We start from the raw sequence: 19,715 nt of genomic DNA, 5'->3' as shown, positions 1-19,715 counted from the left end.
GGTGTACAATCTGCCCGAAAGCGGTTGAGGCGACGCACTTATAAGTCGGTCACGTCCAACCCCCTGTGTAAGTCCCACGGGCACATACCTCGATAAATTATACGCAGCGCCGTGCCACGCGACGTCAGGCAGCGAACGAAATACGTAGTGATTCGTGTAATGGGCTTGTCAAAGTCGGCCGCAGTTTCCATCTGCAATCCTCCCTGAAACCACAAACTGTTGCGATGATGGATATGTCCAGCAACACCACGAACGTCGCCGGCGTTACGGCCACTATTAAACTGGACAACTTCCACCCATGAACGTACTCCACCCCCAAGTCTTCTTTCTCATTCGCATCAGCTTCCGTAAACAATGACTCCGAGGATGTCCATTTCCGTCGAGCACTGCTCTCGATCTTTCCATCGTGCGCCGGGTCAAACTCCAGTGTCGGCAAGGTGCCTAGTCGGAATTTTTCGTCCAAGTATTCCACAATGGACAGATGAGCTGGAACAGGTTCCTGAGGGCGTGAGTTGCCATTAGATTAGTTCTTGTGAGGCCAGAGGCCTTGGCTATTTTTTTTGAAAGAGTCTGCAAGGGCCTTCGGCCGGGATCGAGACGTTCTTGCGGAGATGAGCTATGCACGGGATATGAAGTGGGATGCCGCGTCGAGCCGTACGCTTTGCGACGGAATCCTTGCGAGCCCGGTTTCCTCTGTGGGGATGTAGCAACTATTTCATGGTCCGTGGAAGGCTGCATGCAAGTGAGATGGGTAGCGTTGCCCATGGCGAGAAGCTGACACCCACCGTCGTACGGACACGAAGGATCACGTCTCAGCCGAGGGCGGACATGGCAAAATGACGAATTATTCAAGTAGTCGTAAAGTGATCATGTCCCTTTCATGCTTACTCGTGGTATCATATAGAATTCGTCCACAAATTCTTTAGTAGTCCCATGGCCCAAATATATCCGACATCCAGGTCATATCGCTCAAGTCCAGCCCGGCGGTCGGGTCAGCTACGCCGTCAACAATCAAGCCCGCGTGCGCACCTGCTTCATCCATATCGTTGATCGCCGTATTGACCACCTGACCCTGGCTCTGCGGCGTAGGCAACGCCACCTCGCGGAGATACGGCGCCAAGATTGGTTCCCACGAGTTTCGCAAGTTTCGCAGAATCTTGGCTCCCTTGGTGAAGAGCGTACCGTCATGATCATCTGTTCTAATCGGGTACACCTCATCCACCCTGTAAAACAGCTCAATTGTTTTGTCTAGGAGAGCCAGTAAGTCGGCTGTGCTTTTCAGAATGTCCTTGTCCCAGGCCTTGTCCTCGGCAGTGGTCAGTCTGTAGAGATTAGCCTGAATATGGGACATTTCCACATACGCCGCAAACGGTAGTCCAGCAACCTCGGACGCTGGGATGGCAAAAAAAATGTCGTAGAATGTCTTTGCGTGTTTGGTGCAGGAGTACATGCTGTTAATGCGAACTGACTCGGGGATGCCTTGCTCGGTGAACAAGCCAATAGAGTGGACGAGGCTTTCTGTGCAGTGAAGAAGCAGAAGAATATGGCCTATTGAGAGTCGGCTTGCATTAGCTTCTGCCGTGTGATGGGCTGCAGGTGGACATGAAAGGGGGTGTTGAGGGCTGGACGCACGATTGTTGGCCAGGCGATCTGGTAGCTGGCTGCGAATTTCGTTTAACCTTGATACCAAGCCCGGCTTGAAAATGTACGTTGGATTTTGGTTGCTCTCGTTTATTTTTCTGCGCATCAACTTTTGGACTTCTTCTCCAACAAGTTGGATCTTGACCATGGTGACGAGAACGGCATCTGATGAATACTCATTCTCGCGTTCCACGACTGCTAGGGAATCGTCCATATGAGCTGTCCAAGCAAGCGTCTCCATTTTCCCGATGAATGACGTGGAGCTGCGTCGTTGTGAGCACGCAGAACTGAATGACTGCAAAGGGTTTCTCAACTCACATTGATATTGAGAGCCAGAGACCGAGTACGACTCTCCGCTCCTCCATGGTTCGCACTCTGGGCGGTGGCGGGGGACGGGCACTCCATATCTTGAAATACATGGTAGACTGTTGCTCTTCAGCAGGGGATCTGGTAAGCCCCATGTCAAATACAATTGACTGTGCCAAAGTCGCATATAATATTAAGAATGGCTTCATTCCGGGACCCGCATTCATCGTTGCCCTGTTACCGGCTCAGTTAGACGGAGCCGCCGACAGCTACAATCAGCAGCCTAGGCTTGAATCAAGTTGGACTTACCACGTTAGAAAGGCAACCAGGCCTTGTAGCATATCCATGCTTCGATCCCCTTCAAAGACTAATCTATCGGCAACTTCTCGCCGAATCTTTTCCCTCAGTATACGCTGTTGTGGAACCGACATGGATGTCAAGTTCATAATACACGTCCACAGAAATGGCTTTTCTCTTCGTAGTGCTGCAGCCGTCATCTCCATGGGAATGTGCATGAATGGCATCGCTGCCAGCCACTGTCTAAACTTGGCAAAATAAGCCTCGGCTTCCTCTGGGGTTGGTTCTGGCCGCCTATCCGCCTCACTGAGGATCGACGTATTCCGGCTAGGTGACAGACCCGATGTGATACACTCATGAGTCGCGCACAAACTGGCCTTTCCCTGTGCTTGTGACCGAGTTGGATCCGCTGTAGCGGCGGCTGCCAACGAGTCCAATCGACTGGTAAAAGGCTGTGAGGGTGTGTTAGATAATGGGGTATAAGAGTGGTTCATGCGTGGCCCAGAATCATGGGTAGCTCTCAACATTGAGACCAGGTCTTCAATCTTCTCTTCGAGCTGCGCAGTGCGTGAAGATGTCGTCCTCTTGGCTACCCGCTTCCTCATCGTGTCAATCTGGTGGCAATCCTTGCCAAGCCGATGGCATCTTTCACAGCTACCGCCCCCGGACCGCAGGATGCATCTGCATTTTGCCCGAGAACAGTTAGTACATGAACGGCCGTAGCCGGCAGGAATACCGTCGGCGGAATCCTTTCCAATAGTTGTAGGTGCCATTGGCGTGAAGCTGTTCCTGTGATTCGACAGCCAAACCCGGCCTGGGCGCCGTTGGTGGATTTGAGCACCACAGCAATTGAAGTCCGGTCTTGTATGGTGTTGAGCAAGTTTGTCACATGGGGTATAGATATGACCGTTATTCAAGGCATGGAGTTGAGTCGGAATTGAATATGCAGAGCATCTGAGACGTGCGGTTGGGGGCGTGCTGTTAGACTTGTAGTCCGGAATTGAGATGCCTCTTGCTGCGAATACCGCGTCATCGCTGAGTCAGCCATGCTTTGCCAGCGCAATCGTTGGACTTGTGCGGAGTCTACGTACGGTCGGGGTTGAAGGAAACCCGAAATCCGAAAAAATTGCCTATTTGGGCGGCGGTCCCCTCATTGATAAAGTTCATAAAGTTGATAAAGGGGTCGCGGCCTCAAACACAACAAGCTAAACTAGGATGGGAAATCTACGGACTACGGAAATAGGGAAGGGGAGGTCGCCAATAATGTGTCAGTTACATAGAAGGGTTGCTACCAATAACATGCACAGCAATCGATCCATGTGAACTTGGACATTCAAATCTCCTCCACGCAGAGACCTTTATTCGTCCGAGTAAAGATGGACGGTGATTGGCTAAGGACGATCAAGATTTCCGTGGAAGCTACACACGATTCGCCTTCTTCCTGTGTTATGCCTTGAGGAACGAAAGGTCCTTCTGTCCCACCCGCCGGCTGCGTCCCAACATTGAAGCTTCTCGTTTTCCTACTGGCTATAGTTTCTCGGCTCTTAATTGGTCACTTGTCTTCGCCAGTGCTTTGCATTTGAACATGCTCACCAAGCCACTGCCGTGCCTCCTCCACTGTCCTCGTGCTCATTTCCTCCAGTCTGCCCTGTGCCGCTGTCATCTTAGGGTTAGGGTTATACGATGATAGTTTCTGGAACTCCCTCTTTATAACCTCCGACAATAACAACTATTACTTTACGCCTATTAATACCTTGAAGGGTTAATGCAACCGTATTCTATATACTGGCGTAAAAGCGTAACGTTAATATATTCTTACTATCGCTATATAAGATTAACAAGAGATTAGCTAAACTTAGCGTTATCATAGAAGCCTCTACGTTTATAGAACATAAAGCAGCGTGATATGACGCTGCACTTACGGATATGCAAAAGATGAACCAACAACTCCAGGCCCATAACAGAATCACACCCTTTGACGCCAGAGACCAATAGACCCAAGAAATCCGAGCCTCCCAGAGATTAGCAGCCGAGATGTACCTTTCGGAAGCTTCACTTGAGGATACCGACAAAGCTCTTGAGCCTAAGGCTTTGATTAACCCTGGAATAATAGTGCCTAAATACTATCACAAATACCTGAAAGTATTCGATTAAGCAGAGGCAGATAAACTTCCTTCCCACCGAGACTGCGACCACGAAATCAAACTTTAACCTGGCACAACCCCACCCCATGGACCTCTGTACGGGATATCCGAAGACGAACTCCTTGGTTATGACAAGGGCTCAAAGAGGGCTTGGAGCAATAGCTCAATTCAACTAATAACAGTCTTTGGCATCAAAGATCCTTGGTTTTCCTCAAGGCCTTGAGGGGCCAAAGGCGTCTTTAAATACAAGAAGTCGGTGAGGGACTTTGCCCTAGGTCTCGTGACCGTAGCCCTTGTGTAACCAGCCATTTCCGTGTAACACTCAGGGGCAGCTTGTGAGGCCTTTTTTTGCAAGAGTTATTGGCATTGGCATCACACCTCGGTACAATTGTTACGATCTGCGCACACTACAGTGTGTGTAAAAAAATACATCAATAAATCACAAGGACTTAAATGAATATAAAAACTTAGAATCCAAAGAGAGCTTTCGTATTATCTGGTAGGCTTCGTCCGGCAATCCAACTGCGGGGGGGCCGCAAGTCCCTCGTAAGCTGATATTGCTAACAAGTCAAGTCTTCTTACTCTCACCAAGTTTCTTCGTCATTGCTGTCTGGTATTCAAGTGCAGTTATTGCCTGGTACTTGGCCGGATTGTCTGGCGAAACAAACGCAGGTAAAGCACTTACTAATACAGATCTGCGAGCCTTTAAGAAAAACGCCGACGAGAATCTTTCCGGTATCTCTGACTCATTTGTAGCCGTTGGCAGGCTGACTTGGTGAACGCCCGCTGGCAAGACGTCATTTGTCCACCTTGCAAGCGTGTCACTGACGTTGACCAGAAGATCGTCGGAATGCTCAAAAGTTACCGACTTATAGCTACCAAGATGACTCCTGTCCTCAAACTCTAACCCGTCTACCCCTCCTCCCTGGAACAGGAGTGTCAGGACGCCCAGGTCGCTATGGGGCCATGCGCGCTTATAAGTTGGCGGTACGCTTGCTGCTGGCTTTATGGGAGCATAGTGGACGATCCGAAGCTCACTTGTGGCAGGCCTGCACAAATTTGTGAGCAAATCAGGCTCTACTTCCAACCCCAACTCAACCATAGCTAGAATTTCTAGCGCTTTTTGCTGACAGATGCCGTAATACTGCTCCATGAACTTTCTGAAGCCTGGCAGGTCAGGCCAGCGATTGGGATACTCCTTGTCATCATGGGGCCCGCAATCAAAATGTTCCTTTGGGAAGTATTAGTAGACAATCTTGGATTATCATGTTTGAGCTTCTCTGCCATCAATAAAACCTTTTGGTCTAATTTGTCCTCATCCTTTGAGGCCCCCTTCTCTTGAGACTGTAGATTGGATGTAATCTCGGATCCCACCATGCTCCATCCGCGTTGTAGGCTTGGCCCGGGAACGTGGAGGACCTCCTTCTTCTTGTCTTCCGGAAGATTGAAGAACAAACGACCCTTGCAAAGTGTGAGACACCTTCTGTAGGTGCAAGGACAGAGAGCATTACCCAATCCCAGATTTGGCTGACAACCTCTGGGGGAACGCCATGGTTCTGAAGCTTCGCAAAACCATCGCGTTTCAAGTTGGACACAAACGCCTTTGCAACTTGCCGTTTCCCTTGGTCAGTTCCCTCCAAGTAAAGTGAGAAATCTATAGTGGTCGAGGTAGCCATGTTGTGCCGGCGTTTAGCCCTTTTGCTGTCAATTCGTAGCCCGATGTACTATACGAATGACAATTGTTAAATCCCAAACAAATGAGTTTTTCTCAACCGGAGGATACCAAAGACGAGTATACACGTAACAAGGTGATTTTTGATGAGTTTTTATCATATGGATTAAACTTTTGTTTGACGTCTTACGTCGTTAAGTAGCTGTGGCCTGCGGGTTGCAGGGTGCACCTGGTCAACTTCGTCGTCTTCACTCTCCAATTACCAGTGACAATTTTAGTCAAACTCCACGCCATCAAAACAACTCAGTTGGCAGAGTGCATTGCTGTACCCTAGACTACCACGCATGACTATTCCGTAGTTGGTAAGGAGCCCAATATAAAATTTTCGATCAGACTGCACATTATCAAATTAAGTTCCACGTCATCCGACTAAATACCACGTTGTATACTCCAGCCACACCGTTGTGCAAATACTGCTCCAATGCTTTCATGGAAAGAACTTGGGGGCTCGTATTGAATTGGGTGTTCAGGTACAAATTTGGCCTTGTATTGACTTTTCTAAGCGTCCCGCATTTGCCATCTTGTGCATGTTATTACCTGGGAAACGCAGAAGATGTTCTTGGATGAAGCCCTTACCACCTGAAATGTCGCCGGAGCCATAGTCACTCCGATCCTCCTAATAATCGGGATAGCTTACTTCGGCGATAATCATGCATACCCCAGCATACCTCTCGTACTAAATGCTACAATTAGCGATTACATTACGTATAACGTAATCCCAGCCACAAATCACGTTTGAATCTTTATATGAAGCTCTGTAATAGCCGTATTCATGCGTGAAAGTCTAGACAGTCCTTTGTGGCACTTGACAAAGCTTAAAGCCCAGCGTGACCTTGCTAGTGGCGAATACAAATCTGCGAGTAGTCGGAGAGATATTATAGACTTTTACAGCTAAGAGGGCGAGATGATTTAACTTTGCTTTATTCAATATAAATGGCATAATTTTAGTTGAGGTCTTAACTTAAATATAATAGTATTAGATAAATATATGTAATTAAGGGTGACCAGTTTACTTTAAATGTACGTCACCCCAAGCCTTGTCGTAAATAACAAGATTTTGGATTTGAATAGCGTATTTGTGACGTATTAAGATTTTTATGTATTCCACTGTTCTAGAAAGTGCCTTTCTCCCTCCTTCTTTCCTCTCCTCCAAGATAAATATTGTGTCTGCGCGACATCTAGCAGGGTGCTCCATACTTCTTTGCCGGCCAAAATAGTGCAGGCTCAGCATAGGAATTATGTAAAAAGACTATATACTAAATTATAATACAATGAGGCTATAGTACAATACGAGTACAGCAAGTTATCACTCACTTTTGTTTGTGGGCAAGAGGTACTGTAACATCCGATTCGGTCATGCATACTATTCCTCAAGACCCATAGCTAGAAAACTAGTCACCGGGGCGCCTACGTCGTCCCATTCTGCACCTGTAGTGAGGAATCCGACAACCTCTGAGCTGCCAGTTACGTACGTGGCGACTTCACATGGTCGCACTGGGAGGGGGGCGCGCAAAAGTTAGCTAGCAGGGTGCAAAATTAAATGTTCGCCCGGGCGCCTCTATTAGCCGCCACCCGGACGTCCATCTATCTATCAGTCGCCCTGAGAAGGCCGATGGGCCTTAGCATGGAAGAGATAGAACGTCAGCTTAACATTGCCAAGTCCTGGAAGGCACCAGAGGAGGATGGATTGCCAGTGCCAGTGTGGAAGCGAGTCTGGTCAGCAGTCAAGGACAGATATCGGTGAGCGCCTGTACCAGACCTAATATCATGTCTTCCAGGTCCTCAATACAACTACTCCGTAACCCCCACGAGAATTGCTTTTTCCCATGCGTAGGTGCCTGCGACCCCAAATAGCTGCCTTGGCTTTCGAGAGCACCAATACCAACTTCCTGCATTTTTGAACCCGCTGTGAGATACACCATCATGTCCTGGCACCGTGCGGTTGTCTGTTATGTTGCATCTATCATGAGAAGGTCAGATTTTTGCATCGCTCTTGTTTTATTGCTCATCTTTGTTTATTTCCTGATCGGCTCCCCACTCCCTCCCATGGCAATTAAAAAAACATTGACCAGACTTGACAAGCTACTGGACTCATGTTGGCGCGGTCCAACCAGCTAGATCAGCCCAGCGGTCTCTCGTGTTGCCTCGAGATATTCACACCAGTTGACACTTGAAGTTGCCGTACGGCCTCCATGCCCATTAGCCAGACCGAAACTGCGCTCACCGCAATTCTATGGCGGCAATTGATACTTTGGACAGCATGAATTCATAGGCACCAGAAGCGAGACAGCATCAATGACTAGGTCCGATGACAACGTACGCCCTTGTCATAGGTGTAAGCAAAGCGCTGAGCCAGGCGAGCCAAAATTGAACATTAAGCGGCTGCTAAATTCGGGCTTGTTGAAGCAGCTGAATTCGAGGCTTTTGGGCCTGCTAGCATATTTCCTAGAGCTTCTGTTTATTTTCTCCTCCGGGGGCCGCCTGCGGCAATGTTGATGCTGCTGATACTGTTGTGGCATACCGCCAGAACACTCGTACCGGCGTTACTATAACCAACTCGGAGCGCGCTAGCAAATTGAAATGCTTTATTTATCTCGGTGCTCCAGTAAGTTCAGTACGGACAAAGTGGCTTAGTGGTATTTCTCCAAAATAAGGATGATTATAGGAACAGGTTATTTGCAGCTTGTCGTAAGCGCTAAAAATCTGGTGCAAATAGTCGTTAGTTTGTACCCAGCACACCAACACAACATTGAAGTGAGATAAATGCGCCATGTGCTAGAGCTGGACAGGTGTACAAAACAGTCCAGATAGTACCTTCGTTCTACAATTACAGGAGATCTCGACAACTGCCCCTTAGCGAACCGAGATAGGGTATCGATATTCGGGACAAATATTCAGATACATCATGCCGGAGGTAGTTTCCCGCCTCTTAGCCATGGATGCATATACCCTTGTACTGTTGTGAGTCTATCTTCAGGGACCCAAGACAAAAAACACTGAATAAAGTTGAGAAATAAATCTCTTTCTTCTCCCTGTAAAGCCTCTGCAAGAGACTCAAAAGTTCTCTCAGTAGGTAAGGGAACCGGTCCCTGCCATTTTCCTAGATTAAGGGTCATGGATTAATACGGGTTTAATTGAGTGATCAACATATGACTAGAACTGGACGGGGTTATGTGTAGTAGAGTGCTCACCATCTTCATCCCAATATTTTCGAGATTTGACAGTTCTCTTTAGAAATTCAGGTGGTGGTGAGCCTAAAAGGGCAGTCATCGCTGCAAGGTGGCATGCATTATTTTGCTCTTCGGATTCATGGTTGTACACTCGGAACAGGGGCTCCTTCTCCAGAAGGTCCCAGGCCTAATAAATAGGTCAGAAAGCACACCAGAAGTAGTGTTTCAGTGATAATAGGCAGAATGCCATACCAGAAGCCCAACACTCCAATTATCCACAGAAGGACCCCACGGCATGCCAAGAATAACCTCAGGCGCTCGATACGGCACCGGCATTGCATTTCCGCTTTGCTCCTTGCCTATGCGTGCTTGGCCGAAGTCACTGATGGTAAGCGCGCCTGCACCTCCCAGCACATATTGAGAGACATATATGATAGTATCGCCTATTCGTTTTCGTGGAGATGGCTTATAAATCTCATTGTCTTCCACCTTTGAAAGAATGTTGTCACTCGTTAAAGCGATTAGCAGGTTATCTGAATGCAAATCTGGCTGCTACTTAGTGGCTTGGTTGATTGAAGATCCGAGGGGGGTTTGGAAAAGTGACCTACCGGTGTGAATCACGTTGGCCTCGTGCAGGAAGTTTATCCCGAGTAGTACTTGCTCCACCGCTCTGGCAACAATATCCTGGTGAAAAGTTTTCTTTTTCTGCATATTCTGAAGCGTTCTCATACTCATCCCTAGAGGTTTCATGACGAGTACTTCGTGGACACCACTCGGCCCTTGTATCGGGAATGATTCGTTAATTTGGCGGACATTTTCGAGGCCAGGTTCATCTGCAAGATCTGACCTCATCTCCGCCAAATGCTTGTAAACTCTCAATTCTTGGTTTTGCTTCAAGGTATTAATATATACCTTGAGGACCCAGTATGAATTCTCTCTGGGACAAGGCCCTGATTAGCGGATCGACTTGGTAAGGGAACAGTAGAAGGCGTACTGAAGGTCACGAGAAAGCCAGACGGTGGAACTCGTGCCATAACCGAGCTTTGCAACGACCTGATAACGGTCACGGATGACCTCACCGAGCCGCATTGGATAGTAGTCACTCCGTCTGTAAAAGGGTAGCCGCTCTTCTTCAATTTGTTGATCTGAACGTATTACTTCGAATCCGGTGGATGGAAATTCGCGAGGCTGACGCGACGCCGTCACGCCGGAGATGCGTTGGGAGTGCACCATGTTGGACCGCGATATCAGGCTGTACCGAGTAGTAGACTGTCGCCGCAATAGGAGTGAGGAAGGACGAAGTCGAAGTCGACCAAACATGCCTGGAGGGAGTGGAAGGGCTTTTGGAAAGGTAATGACTTCGTTGTTTCGAACAAGACCGAACAGGACGGAAGTCGTAGTGTGGCCCCACTTTATTACCGCTGGCGCCTACCGTGACACAAATCTTGATTACGCTGCTCCATTCATACATCACAAACGTGCCAAGCCTCTCTCCATGCCGCCTATAAATACCTACACCATACTTGTCTGCAAAATGGTTGGACGATACGAAAATGACTCGGAACATTGATATTGGACATCGCAGCACAACATTATTGCCCACAGGGGAGAATGATATTGCATCGGACTTGACCCAATAGAATCCAGCAGTACGGAGTACGGTGCTGGCTTGTTGCCCTTCCTCACAGCTGGCCAGCTGGGTTTCTCAGCGGCTAGACGCCAGGCAGCAGCTTTGCTAAAGAGGCCAGGTCAACTAGAACAGTGCAGCCCGGAAATTTCACATGGACACGCCAATAAAGGCTTTACATTGGCGACAATACCAATCCAGGTGAAACGTGAACATGCCACCAGCGGCGCTTCGTCAAACTGACGGAGCTATTCGAATTTGCCAATATGTTGTCTGAAGCAGGGTATAAGTAGTTGGGCTGGCCGAGGGATCGGACAGTCTCTTGTCAATATGAACTCCATCCCATTTTTGGTGTTCCCGCTGTCCCCAAGTACTCTTCGACCTTTTTGTCTTTTGTTTTGGTATCTCAATTCTCAATGGCATCTTCCGGCTCTGTGCGGAGAGCCCTAGTAGTTGTTGGCAAGGTGTCAAAGGGCCAGGTCCTGAATGCCAACGCCAAACTCGGCAGCAATTGGCTTTCAGCACTGGATATTGCTGAACAAACTGCACAGGCAGACGTAAGCAACCCTTCATTCTGGATTTCAGAATGTGACGTGGAGTAGCCGCTGACACCCCTGCAGTACCCAAATATTACTGGCATGGAGATTGCGTACGTTTCTTCATAAGACACCGAACCCAACTACCCCAATAATAAGCATGCTAACAAAGGGTATCAATAGCGGCGCTCTGGCTCATCAGTCCCATCAAGTTCAGTCCCATTCCAACGTGCTCAGTGTCAAATTCTTTGAGGGGGAGGACAGGGTCATTTCTGGTCATGTTCATATGAATGGGCGTGTCGACTACAGCAGGGAGCGTCTTCGCAGTGGCCAGAAAGAGCGATGGAAACCCACTAGAGACCAGGTAGACCAGAATTCCTGGACTGTGTACGACCCAGAAAAGAAGAAACACAGGAAAGTCTTTCAAGAACAGGGCTGGTTGTACATCGAGATAGGCGGCGTCAAAGTGTGGTTCTAGTTAAGTACTTAAGTAGTAAGGGACATCATCAATTGATGACGGACTATCAATACTTAGTGGGGACATGGACTCATTGCCCGCCATCTTCACCCCATCATTTGACAAGTCTGGTAGTACTAGTTTAATGCCAAGAGCAATTCAGGAGGTTAAATCCTAGTACTCTCTTCCGCGATAGCCCCGAGCCTCCTGATTCTCACGTCAATGTTTAAGCAAAGCGGCGCTTTGCTTGAGTCTTGCGGCTTCGATTAGATGTGCGGAAGGCAGGTAAAAGCTAGGGAGTATAGCTTCCCGCTTTACTTTTTTAATAAAAAGTTATAAGTATTATACTATTATAATTATAAGCTTTATATAATTTAAACTTTATTTATAATTAGTTTAAATAACTTTAAATTACCATAATTAACTTGAATTTAAAGGCCAATATATAGCTTTATAAATTATCGCGAACCTGCCGTATTGGTGTTGTAGACACCTTCCAAGGCCACCTAGTCCCACACGTCACCCGCACCTCTTTAACAGCTTCAACAGCGCAGCAGGTAAAAGGCTCGCCCCCGGCAGGGCCCTTGGAGGGCCTCCGGAGGGGAAAATAAAAAGAACGTTGAAGCTTTGATGCCCTGAGCATAAACTAGCGAGCTATTAGAAAACAGCGTAAGAAGTAGAATAGCTTACTAACCAGACACAAGAAGCATAACGTTATCACTACTTCTATTACCTTTAATTATATAATTATTAAGGTTAAGAAAGAACACAGGAGCTTCTGTCGATAGCTTACAAAGCCTGGCACAGGATAATTGCTGATGACGTTGTGCGTGGCAGTAAACCTAACATTTATTTATTTATTGTTGTCCGGTACACTAGTTAGTAAATTATGCTAATTTCTAGTACTTTTACGTTTAAACTTATCAGGGGAAAACCTTACATATGTACTACTCGGCTTGAGTTGCCTTGTGTGGATTGGTGTAGCAGAGTCCATGATGGTCGGACGGATAGGTCGCACCATCATTTGCGGGAGCACTATGAAAGGGTCTGGTCGGATGTAATTTTGACTTGGGCAATGGCCAAAAACAGCTTTATATCATTTGCTTTATTGACTGTCGTAGCCGCCTCTACGATGGGCTCACGAGGAACTGGATAGGTGAATAAAGACTCATTCCCCGATATTCCCATGTAGACGCGACTTGGAGCTCTAAATTAATTACATACCCGTGTCTATTGGCAGCCAATTAGTTGGATATGGGGGGTACCATCCGTCTCTTCATGGTCTAGACATACCACTTCGTCCTGCGGCGACGTTGAAAGACAGTCTGGCACACGATGGATTCCGTCTAGTGCAAAAGAACTCTACGACGGTTTTCTCAACCATCATCTCTTGAGAACCGGAACCATGATGCCACGGAGTATTTGAGTATTTTCGTCGATGTAGTACTCCTCCCGAAGGATGTTCATGGTGAGAGACTCAGCGTCAGTCTCACCACCGTCGACAGCTGGTTTACGCTGCAGGCGATAGTCTAGAGACTTGCGTCGGCTTCGAACTCGCGTGTCCACTTGTTGAACAGGTTCTGTTGGGGCTATAGCGGGAGTTGCTGAAAGTCAATGTAATTTTCGCAGGCATTCGAGTCGCCCAGGCATTTTTTAAATAATTCGTCACAGGCTATTCTCTTGTCTCTCAAGAGAGTCTCGAGGTGGGCCGTGGGAACCGGAGGCGTGGTTTCGCACATGTTTGGCAGGATGCTATTTTCACACACCTATATCTTGCTTCGTCAAGATTATGATGCATGAGTCAGTATTACGCCTTTTCCTTGTCGCAGAGCGGACTATTGCGTTTATATAGACTTATAGCAATGCCTCCTAGCCGTTTGAAGTGAGTGGGAAGCCTTTGTCCTGACACCTCGTCACTGGCCTAATTTCACATCTCGTCCTTTATGAAATGTCCCTAGAGGTACGCAATCTTTTCATTGGATTAGTTTGTTTTTCATGGATAGTCTACATTTTCGGATTTCAGTCAATCATTCATCAGACTTGAGACTGCGCAGGGCAGATTTCTCTGCGCACCGCTAGCCTGTCTTCTTGCCAGCTGAACTACTAACAGAAGTCCCCGTCTTTTAGTAAAGCTGTCACTTCAACAAAGACGCAACTGTGGACAAGCTGCAGATCCAAGTTTCACACAAGCCGCATGTCAATGATCAATATATGAGAAATACTCATAGAAATTCATGACCGCGTGCCCATTAGTGATATGGCTTGTCAAAAAGTCTCGAGCGCCCAAACCGTCCATGTAAAAATGGGAGTGTAGGGTATAGGGTCAGCAGTGTCCACCTTTTTTTCTTCGGATGAAGGCACCAGCGCAAAGCAATTGGACCCTGTTTACGGAGTACTCCGTGCAGTCTACTTACATAACACGCAGCCAATCATGAAACTCCCTCTTACCCTTCTTAGGCCGATACGTTCCGAACGCTGTTTGAATTGCGCCCTACAGACTAACCTCTCAACCTGACCAGCGACCGATTTTTCGCAGCAATCCAAGCTCTCTGTGCCACGAACCATAGCCACGTCGAGCTTCATGGCCACCGAGATGCTACCACGATTTCTACTGCCCCGGCTAAGCTGGAACGCACCACTCACTGCCTCCCGCGCAACTCGGCCCTTTGCCGCCCTGCGAGCAGCCAGCACCGCTCCGCCATGGCAGAGCTCCCTGACAAGCTTCAACGGCGAATCGTCGCCTCGACGTCCATCGCCGGCCAAGCCCAGCCCAGTCCTTTCTCGTCTTTTCCACGCGACCGCCCAGCGACAGCGGGACCACCACTTCGACACGCTCAAATTCGTGAAGCGGTTACAAGGGGAGGGCTTCACAGAAGAGCAGTCGGTCGCCATGATGAAAATGCTCAACGATGTCATTGAAGAAAGGTGAGCCGCGGACACACGCCGACCCCGTAGATGCCGCAACTCCTGACACCCAGCGCCGGCAGCATCCAAAACTTGACCCGCACAATGGTCCTCCGCGAAGACGCCGCCAAGGCAACGTACACCCAGAAAGTCGACTTTGCCAAGCTCCGCTCCGAGCTCCTCTCTGCGGACAGCACCGAGACCAACACCACGCGCAGCTCCCACGAGCGTCTCACAAACGACATTGCCAAGCTGAGCAGCCGGCTGCGCGACGAAATTTCGCGGACGCAGGCCAGCGTTCGGCTCGACTTGAACTTGGAGAAGGGCCGCATCCGCGAGGAAGCCGTGGGCCAGGAGCTCAAGATCAAGGAGACGGAGACCAAGATCGAGCAGGAGGTGGCGGCCTTGAGGGAGAAGCTGGAGCAGGTCAAGTTTCAGACGCTGCAGTGGCTGATGGGTGTTTGTACGGGTTTCGCCGCGCTGATGCTGGGTGCCTGGAGACTGCTCATGTAGGCGGCAGCGGTGACGGGACTGCGAGGGTTTCGTGCACAAGATTGCATTTGAGTTGCTGAGAGGGTTGGCGGAGTTGGTTTCGGCGACGGAGCATGGAAGAGATAGACAGCGACGCGAGTTGAGTGGTGCGCCTTTGGCTGTTGTACACGGCTGACCTGCCCGCCGGCAGGCTTTTCATATGTCATCAACAACGGTAAAATAAAACTAATTGAGCACATGCAGAAATTGCAGTCTAGCAGTAGGCTGTGTTGACATTTCTTCCGTGCACCTCGGCTCGGCATCTGGAAACTTGACCACGCGAATGCCAGATATCCTACATGTACACGGCAGTTCAGAGTACCGCCACGGCCGCCGCCTGTATGTCCTGGAGCCTTTAAAAAGCCCTTACCAGAACAATCGATAAGTCGGTGTCACTACTCGTCGCCCTGATCCCGCCGGCCCCTCTATGAAGTCAATGTCGCCGCCACGCACCCCTTCGGGCAATGTTCCTGGGCGTCCTTCGCCGACCCCCGCCATATTGAACCGGACTGCACTTGACGCCAGGGACGAGCTACCCCGCCGATGACGGAGAGGGCGCGGGGCTCTGTCAAACAAGGGCAGAAGAATCAATGCTTCACGTCATGACATATAATATGCCATTCCTATCTTATCTCCCAGTTTTCGACCTTTATGTTATACCCGATCCTGAAGCACACACAGATCAAACATCATCGTATTCATAGTGAAGCAAACATCCTCCAGAGCAATTGACCCAGCAACACCATCAACCCCTCCCCAGCACTCACCATGACAAGCAAGCCCAAGGTCCTCCTCCTAGGAGAAATCGAACAGTAAGCACACCTCCCCTCCAACCCATACCAGCAACAATACATCCTACATCTCCAATCGCAAGCAAGCCAAGCTCACACCCCCCTTCTCCCAGCGCACACACCGCATGGTCCCAAATCGCATCCATCGCCACCGTCCTCACCCCCAAAGCCACCAACCGGACAGCCTTCATCGCCGAATGCAAATCCGGCGCCTTCGACGGCGTCAGCGTCGCCTTCCGAACCTTTGACTCCTTCAGCATAACAGGCAAGATTGACAACGAATTATGCGACGCTTTCCCCAAGACCCTCAAGTTCATGTGCCACAACGGTATGACCGCCCCCTTTCAACTCCATCACAAAACCCCCCCTAACGCCCTCACCAGGCGCCGGCTACGACCAAGTCGACATCCAAGCATGCACAGCCCACTCGATCCGCGTGTCCAACACACCCACGGCCGTCGACGACGCCACCGCCGACGTCACAATCTGGCTGCTCATCGGCGCGCTGCGCAACTTCCCCGTCGGCATGGCGGCCCTCCGCGCCGGCGACTGGCGCGGCACGACGCTCCCCAAGCTCGGCCACGACCCGCAGGGCAAAGTCCTCGGCATCCTGGGCATGGGCGGCATCGGTAGGAACGTGGCCGCCAAGGCGCGCGCCTTCGGCATGACGATTCGCTACCACAACCGCTCCCAGCTGCCGCCGGCGCTGGAAGACGGCGCAGAGTACGTCCCCCTTGAGAGGCTCCTGGCCGAGAGCGACGTTCTGAGCCTCAATCTTCCTTTGAACGTGAGTCTTGCCCATTAGTAAACTTGTTTGACTACTGCCCCCCCTTCTTTCTTTTGATTTGCCTCTTGGGGCGTTTGGGCACTGAAACAAACGGTCGTAGCCTCACACTCGGCATACCATCTCCACCGACCAATTCGCCCTCATGAAGCCCGGTATTGTCATTGTAAACACGGCCCGCGGGGCAGTCATGGACGAGGACGCGCTTGTCAAGGCCTTGGATTCCGGCAAAGTCGCCAGCGTGGGTCTGGACGTGTACGAGGAAGAGCCCAAGATTCACCCTGGTCTGATTGACAATCCAAACGTGCTTCTTGTTCCGCACATGGGGACGTGGACAGTCGAGACGCAAACCAAGATGGAGGAGTGGACTATTAGCAATGTCAAGCTGGCACTTGAACAAGGTGCCCTGAAGAGCATTGTCCCCGAGCAGAAGGATATGGCCTAGATAGATGTCATTCGATTTGGCGACAAAGGTATTGGTCCCCTCTGTCCTAGTGTACATATAGACCCCACTGGCAAAGACGCAATTAGATTACATATACGGAGTAGCTCACTTCACAGATGGGACGATGATACTGTCATCTTGTTCAGCATACTAAGCCATCGTTGTGAGGCTTGCTGTTATTATTGACGAGACCAACTAACTTCTATTGGCCGCGGTTGACGGGCCTGTTTCCGCCAACACGCCTCGAATCCGAGACTTTTCCTTTCCCTTCCGATACACATTTCCTCTTAGAACCTCGCCATGGGGGGATATCATATCTAGCAAAAAGAGCCAACGCCATTTTGTTGAAAAAGCACATCTTTTTTTTGCCGCCTCCTGTCCGCCCAGCGAGATGAGTCCCCGTCTTCTTTATAAATAGGGATGAGGATCTCAGATAAGCAACAAAATTTCATGAAATATGAAAAAAAAAATTAAACCAAAAATACCGAAACTCTCCCAACCTGTATGCCATGCAAGTTTATGCTGTTGAATCCACAATTTTGCCCCATTGCCGTGATTGAACAACGGCGCAAGTCGTTACACGTAGGAATCCAGTTGAAGGACCCTTGGGTATGAATACATTAAATTAGTAGCGGTAGATCTCACCCTTGAAAGGACCCTCGACGGTGAGGCCAAGGTATTCAGCCTGGACCTTGCTGAGGGTGCTGAGCTCAGCCTGGACATGGTCGAGGTGGAGACGAGCGACCTCCTCGTCGAGGATCTTGGGCAGGACATAGACGCCAACATCGAGCTTGCCAGTCTTGGCAAACTCAACATACTTCTTTCCGAAAGCCTCGTCATTGGCCTTGTACAACATGATCTGGGCAAGGACCTGGTTGGTGAAGGAGCAAGACATGACGAAAGAGGAATGGCCGGTAGCACAGCCAAGGTTGACGAGACGACCCTCGGCCAACAGGATGATGTGGCGGCCGTTCTTCATCAAGAAGCGGTCAACCTGGGGCTTGATGTTCTGCACAGAGGCAGCGTTGGCCTTCAACCAGGCAACGTCAATCTCGATATCGAAGTGACCAATGTCTGAGAGGCATGTCAGTTAGTGGCTTTCACGTATTCGGGGCGTAGGTCGGGTTATGACGTGGAACTTACTGCAGACAATGGCATCGTTGGGCATAGCCTCGAAGTGCTCGCCAGTCAGGATGTCACGGCAACCAGTGGTGGTGACAAAGATCTGACCAATCTTGGCGGCCTTCTCCATGGTGGTGACCTGGTAACCAGCCATGGCGGCCTGGAGGGCGTTGATGGGATCAATCTCGGTAATGATGACACGGGCACCCATGCCGTGCAGGGCCATGGCACAGCCCTTGCCGACATCACCGAAACCGGCCACAACGGCGACCTTGCCAGCAATCATGACATCGGTAGCGCGCTTGATACCATCAACAAGGGACTCACGGCAACCGTACAAGTTGTCGAACTTGGACTTGGTGACGCTGTCGTTGACATTGATGGAGGGGACAAGCAGCTTGCCATCCTTGAGCATGCGGTAAAGGTGGTGGACACCAGTGGTGGTCTCCTCGGAGACACCATAGCAGTCCTTGAGCATCTCAGGGTACTTGGTGTGGACAAGGCTGGTCAAGTCACCGCCATCGTCGAGGATCAGGTTGAGCTTGGCACCATCCTTGAAGGCGAGGAGCTGCTGCTCGAGACACCAGTTGTACTCCTCCTCAGTCTCTCCCTTCCAGGCAAAGACAGGGACACCGGCAGCGGCAATGGCAGCGGCGGCATGGTCCTGAGTGCTGAAGATGTTGCAGCTGGTCCAGGTGACTTCGGCACCAAGAGCAGTCAGGGTCTCGATGAGGACAGCGGTCTGGATAGTCATGTGCAGGCAGCCTGCAATGCGGGCGCCCTTGAGAGGCTGGTCTTGGGCGTACTTCTGACGGGTGGCCATGAGACCGGGCATCTCGTTCTCGGCGAGCTCGATCTCCTTGCGGCCAAAGGCGGCGAGAGACAGGTCAGCGACCTTGAACTTCTGAGCGGGAGCAGCCATTGTAGTGGTGAGGATTGTTGTGATGGATGGGAGGAAGGGGAGACTTGGATGGAGGATAAGGAAGGAGGAGGAGAAAACGGAGGGAGAGGAGAGGAGAATATAAGTATGAGGTTTTTAGGTGGTGCTGGCCTGACCCTTCAAGGCCTTCAAGGTACGAGGACGAGGGGCCGAACTCAGCCAAGCACTTGAGGAGGGTGGCGGGGCTTGGAGGGGTCAAACGCCGCAGTCAGAAACTTCAGTCAGACCAGACCTCGCCTGCACCAGTTGACAAGTGTGGCCACAGACGGCCCGCTGGTTCGCTGGTTC

At 50.0% G+C, this 19,715-nt stretch overlaps 6 protein-coding genes across 6 annotated transcripts; 3 read left to right on the top strand and 3 right to left on the bottom strand.

Moving 5' to 3' along the window:
- Positions 1-922: 922 nt before the first annotated feature.
- On the bottom strand, positions 923-2,849 carry MAA_10986 (RNase P, subunit Pop3; the record flags this gene model as incomplete). Its single annotated transcript, XM_011412931.1, has 4 exons — positions 923-1,548; positions 1,633-1,904; positions 1,960-2,181; positions 2,257-2,849. The coding sequence occupies 4 exons, from the start codon at positions 2,847-2,849 to the stop codon at positions 923-925; spliced, it is 1,713 nt and encodes a 570-aa protein (XP_011411233.1).
- A 6,424-nt stretch (positions 2,850-9,273) lies between these two features.
- MAA_03372 (Protein kinase-like protein) lies at positions 9,274-10,523 on the bottom strand (the record flags this gene model as incomplete). The annotated part of the gene is made up of 4 exons (XM_007821370.2): positions 9,274-9,477; positions 9,543-9,835; positions 9,899-10,227; positions 10,285-10,523. The coding sequence occupies 4 exons, from the start codon at positions 10,521-10,523 to the stop codon at positions 9,274-9,276; spliced, it is 1,065 nt and encodes a 354-aa protein (XP_007819561.2).
- An 810-nt stretch (positions 10,524-11,333) lies between these two features.
- MAA_03373 (uncharacterized protein) lies at positions 11,334-11,931 on the top strand (the record flags this gene model as incomplete). Its single annotated transcript, XM_007821371.1, has 3 exons — positions 11,334-11,474; positions 11,538-11,566; positions 11,637-11,931. The coding sequence occupies 3 exons, from the start codon at positions 11,334-11,336 to the stop codon at positions 11,929-11,931; spliced, it is 465 nt and encodes a 154-aa protein (XP_007819562.1).
- Positions 11,932-14,491: 2,560 nt separating this feature from the next.
- MAA_03374 (DUF1640-domain-containing protein) lies at positions 14,492-15,327 on the top strand (the record flags this gene model as incomplete). Its single annotated transcript, XM_007821372.2, has 2 exons — positions 14,492-14,835; positions 14,889-15,327. The coding sequence occupies 2 exons, from the start codon at positions 14,492-14,494 to the stop codon at positions 15,325-15,327; spliced, it is 783 nt and encodes a 260-aa protein (XP_007819563.2).
- A 786-nt stretch (positions 15,328-16,113) lies between these two features.
- MAA_03375 (2-ketogluconate reductase) lies at positions 16,114-17,365 on the top strand (the record flags this gene model as incomplete). Its single annotated transcript, XM_007821373.2, has 4 exons — positions 16,114-16,157; positions 16,250-16,464; positions 16,520-16,923; positions 17,024-17,365. The coding sequence occupies 4 exons, from the start codon at positions 16,114-16,116 to the stop codon at positions 17,363-17,365; spliced, it is 1,005 nt and encodes a 334-aa protein (XP_007819564.2).
- A 625-nt stretch (positions 17,366-17,990) lies between these two features.
- Positions 17,991-19,409, bottom strand: MAA_03376 (adenosylhomocysteinase; the record flags this gene model as incomplete). Its single annotated transcript, XM_007821374.1, has 2 exons — positions 17,991-18,439; positions 18,509-19,409. The coding sequence occupies 2 exons, from the start codon at positions 19,407-19,409 to the stop codon at positions 17,991-17,993; spliced, it is 1,350 nt and encodes a 449-aa protein (XP_007819565.1).
- Between the last annotated feature and the right edge of the window lie 306 nt (positions 19,410-19,715).

This window comes from Metarhizium robertsii, assembly GCF_000187425.2.
Source record: "Metarhizium robertsii ARSEF 23 chromosome Unknown MAA_Scf_3, whole genome shotgun sequence".
Lineage (NCBI taxonomy): Eukaryota > Fungi > Ascomycota > Sordariomycetes > Hypocreales > Clavicipitaceae > Metarhizium > Metarhizium robertsii.
The sequence above is the reverse complement of the archived record's forward strand: the minus strand, read 5'-3'. Positions and strand labels throughout refer to the sequence as shown.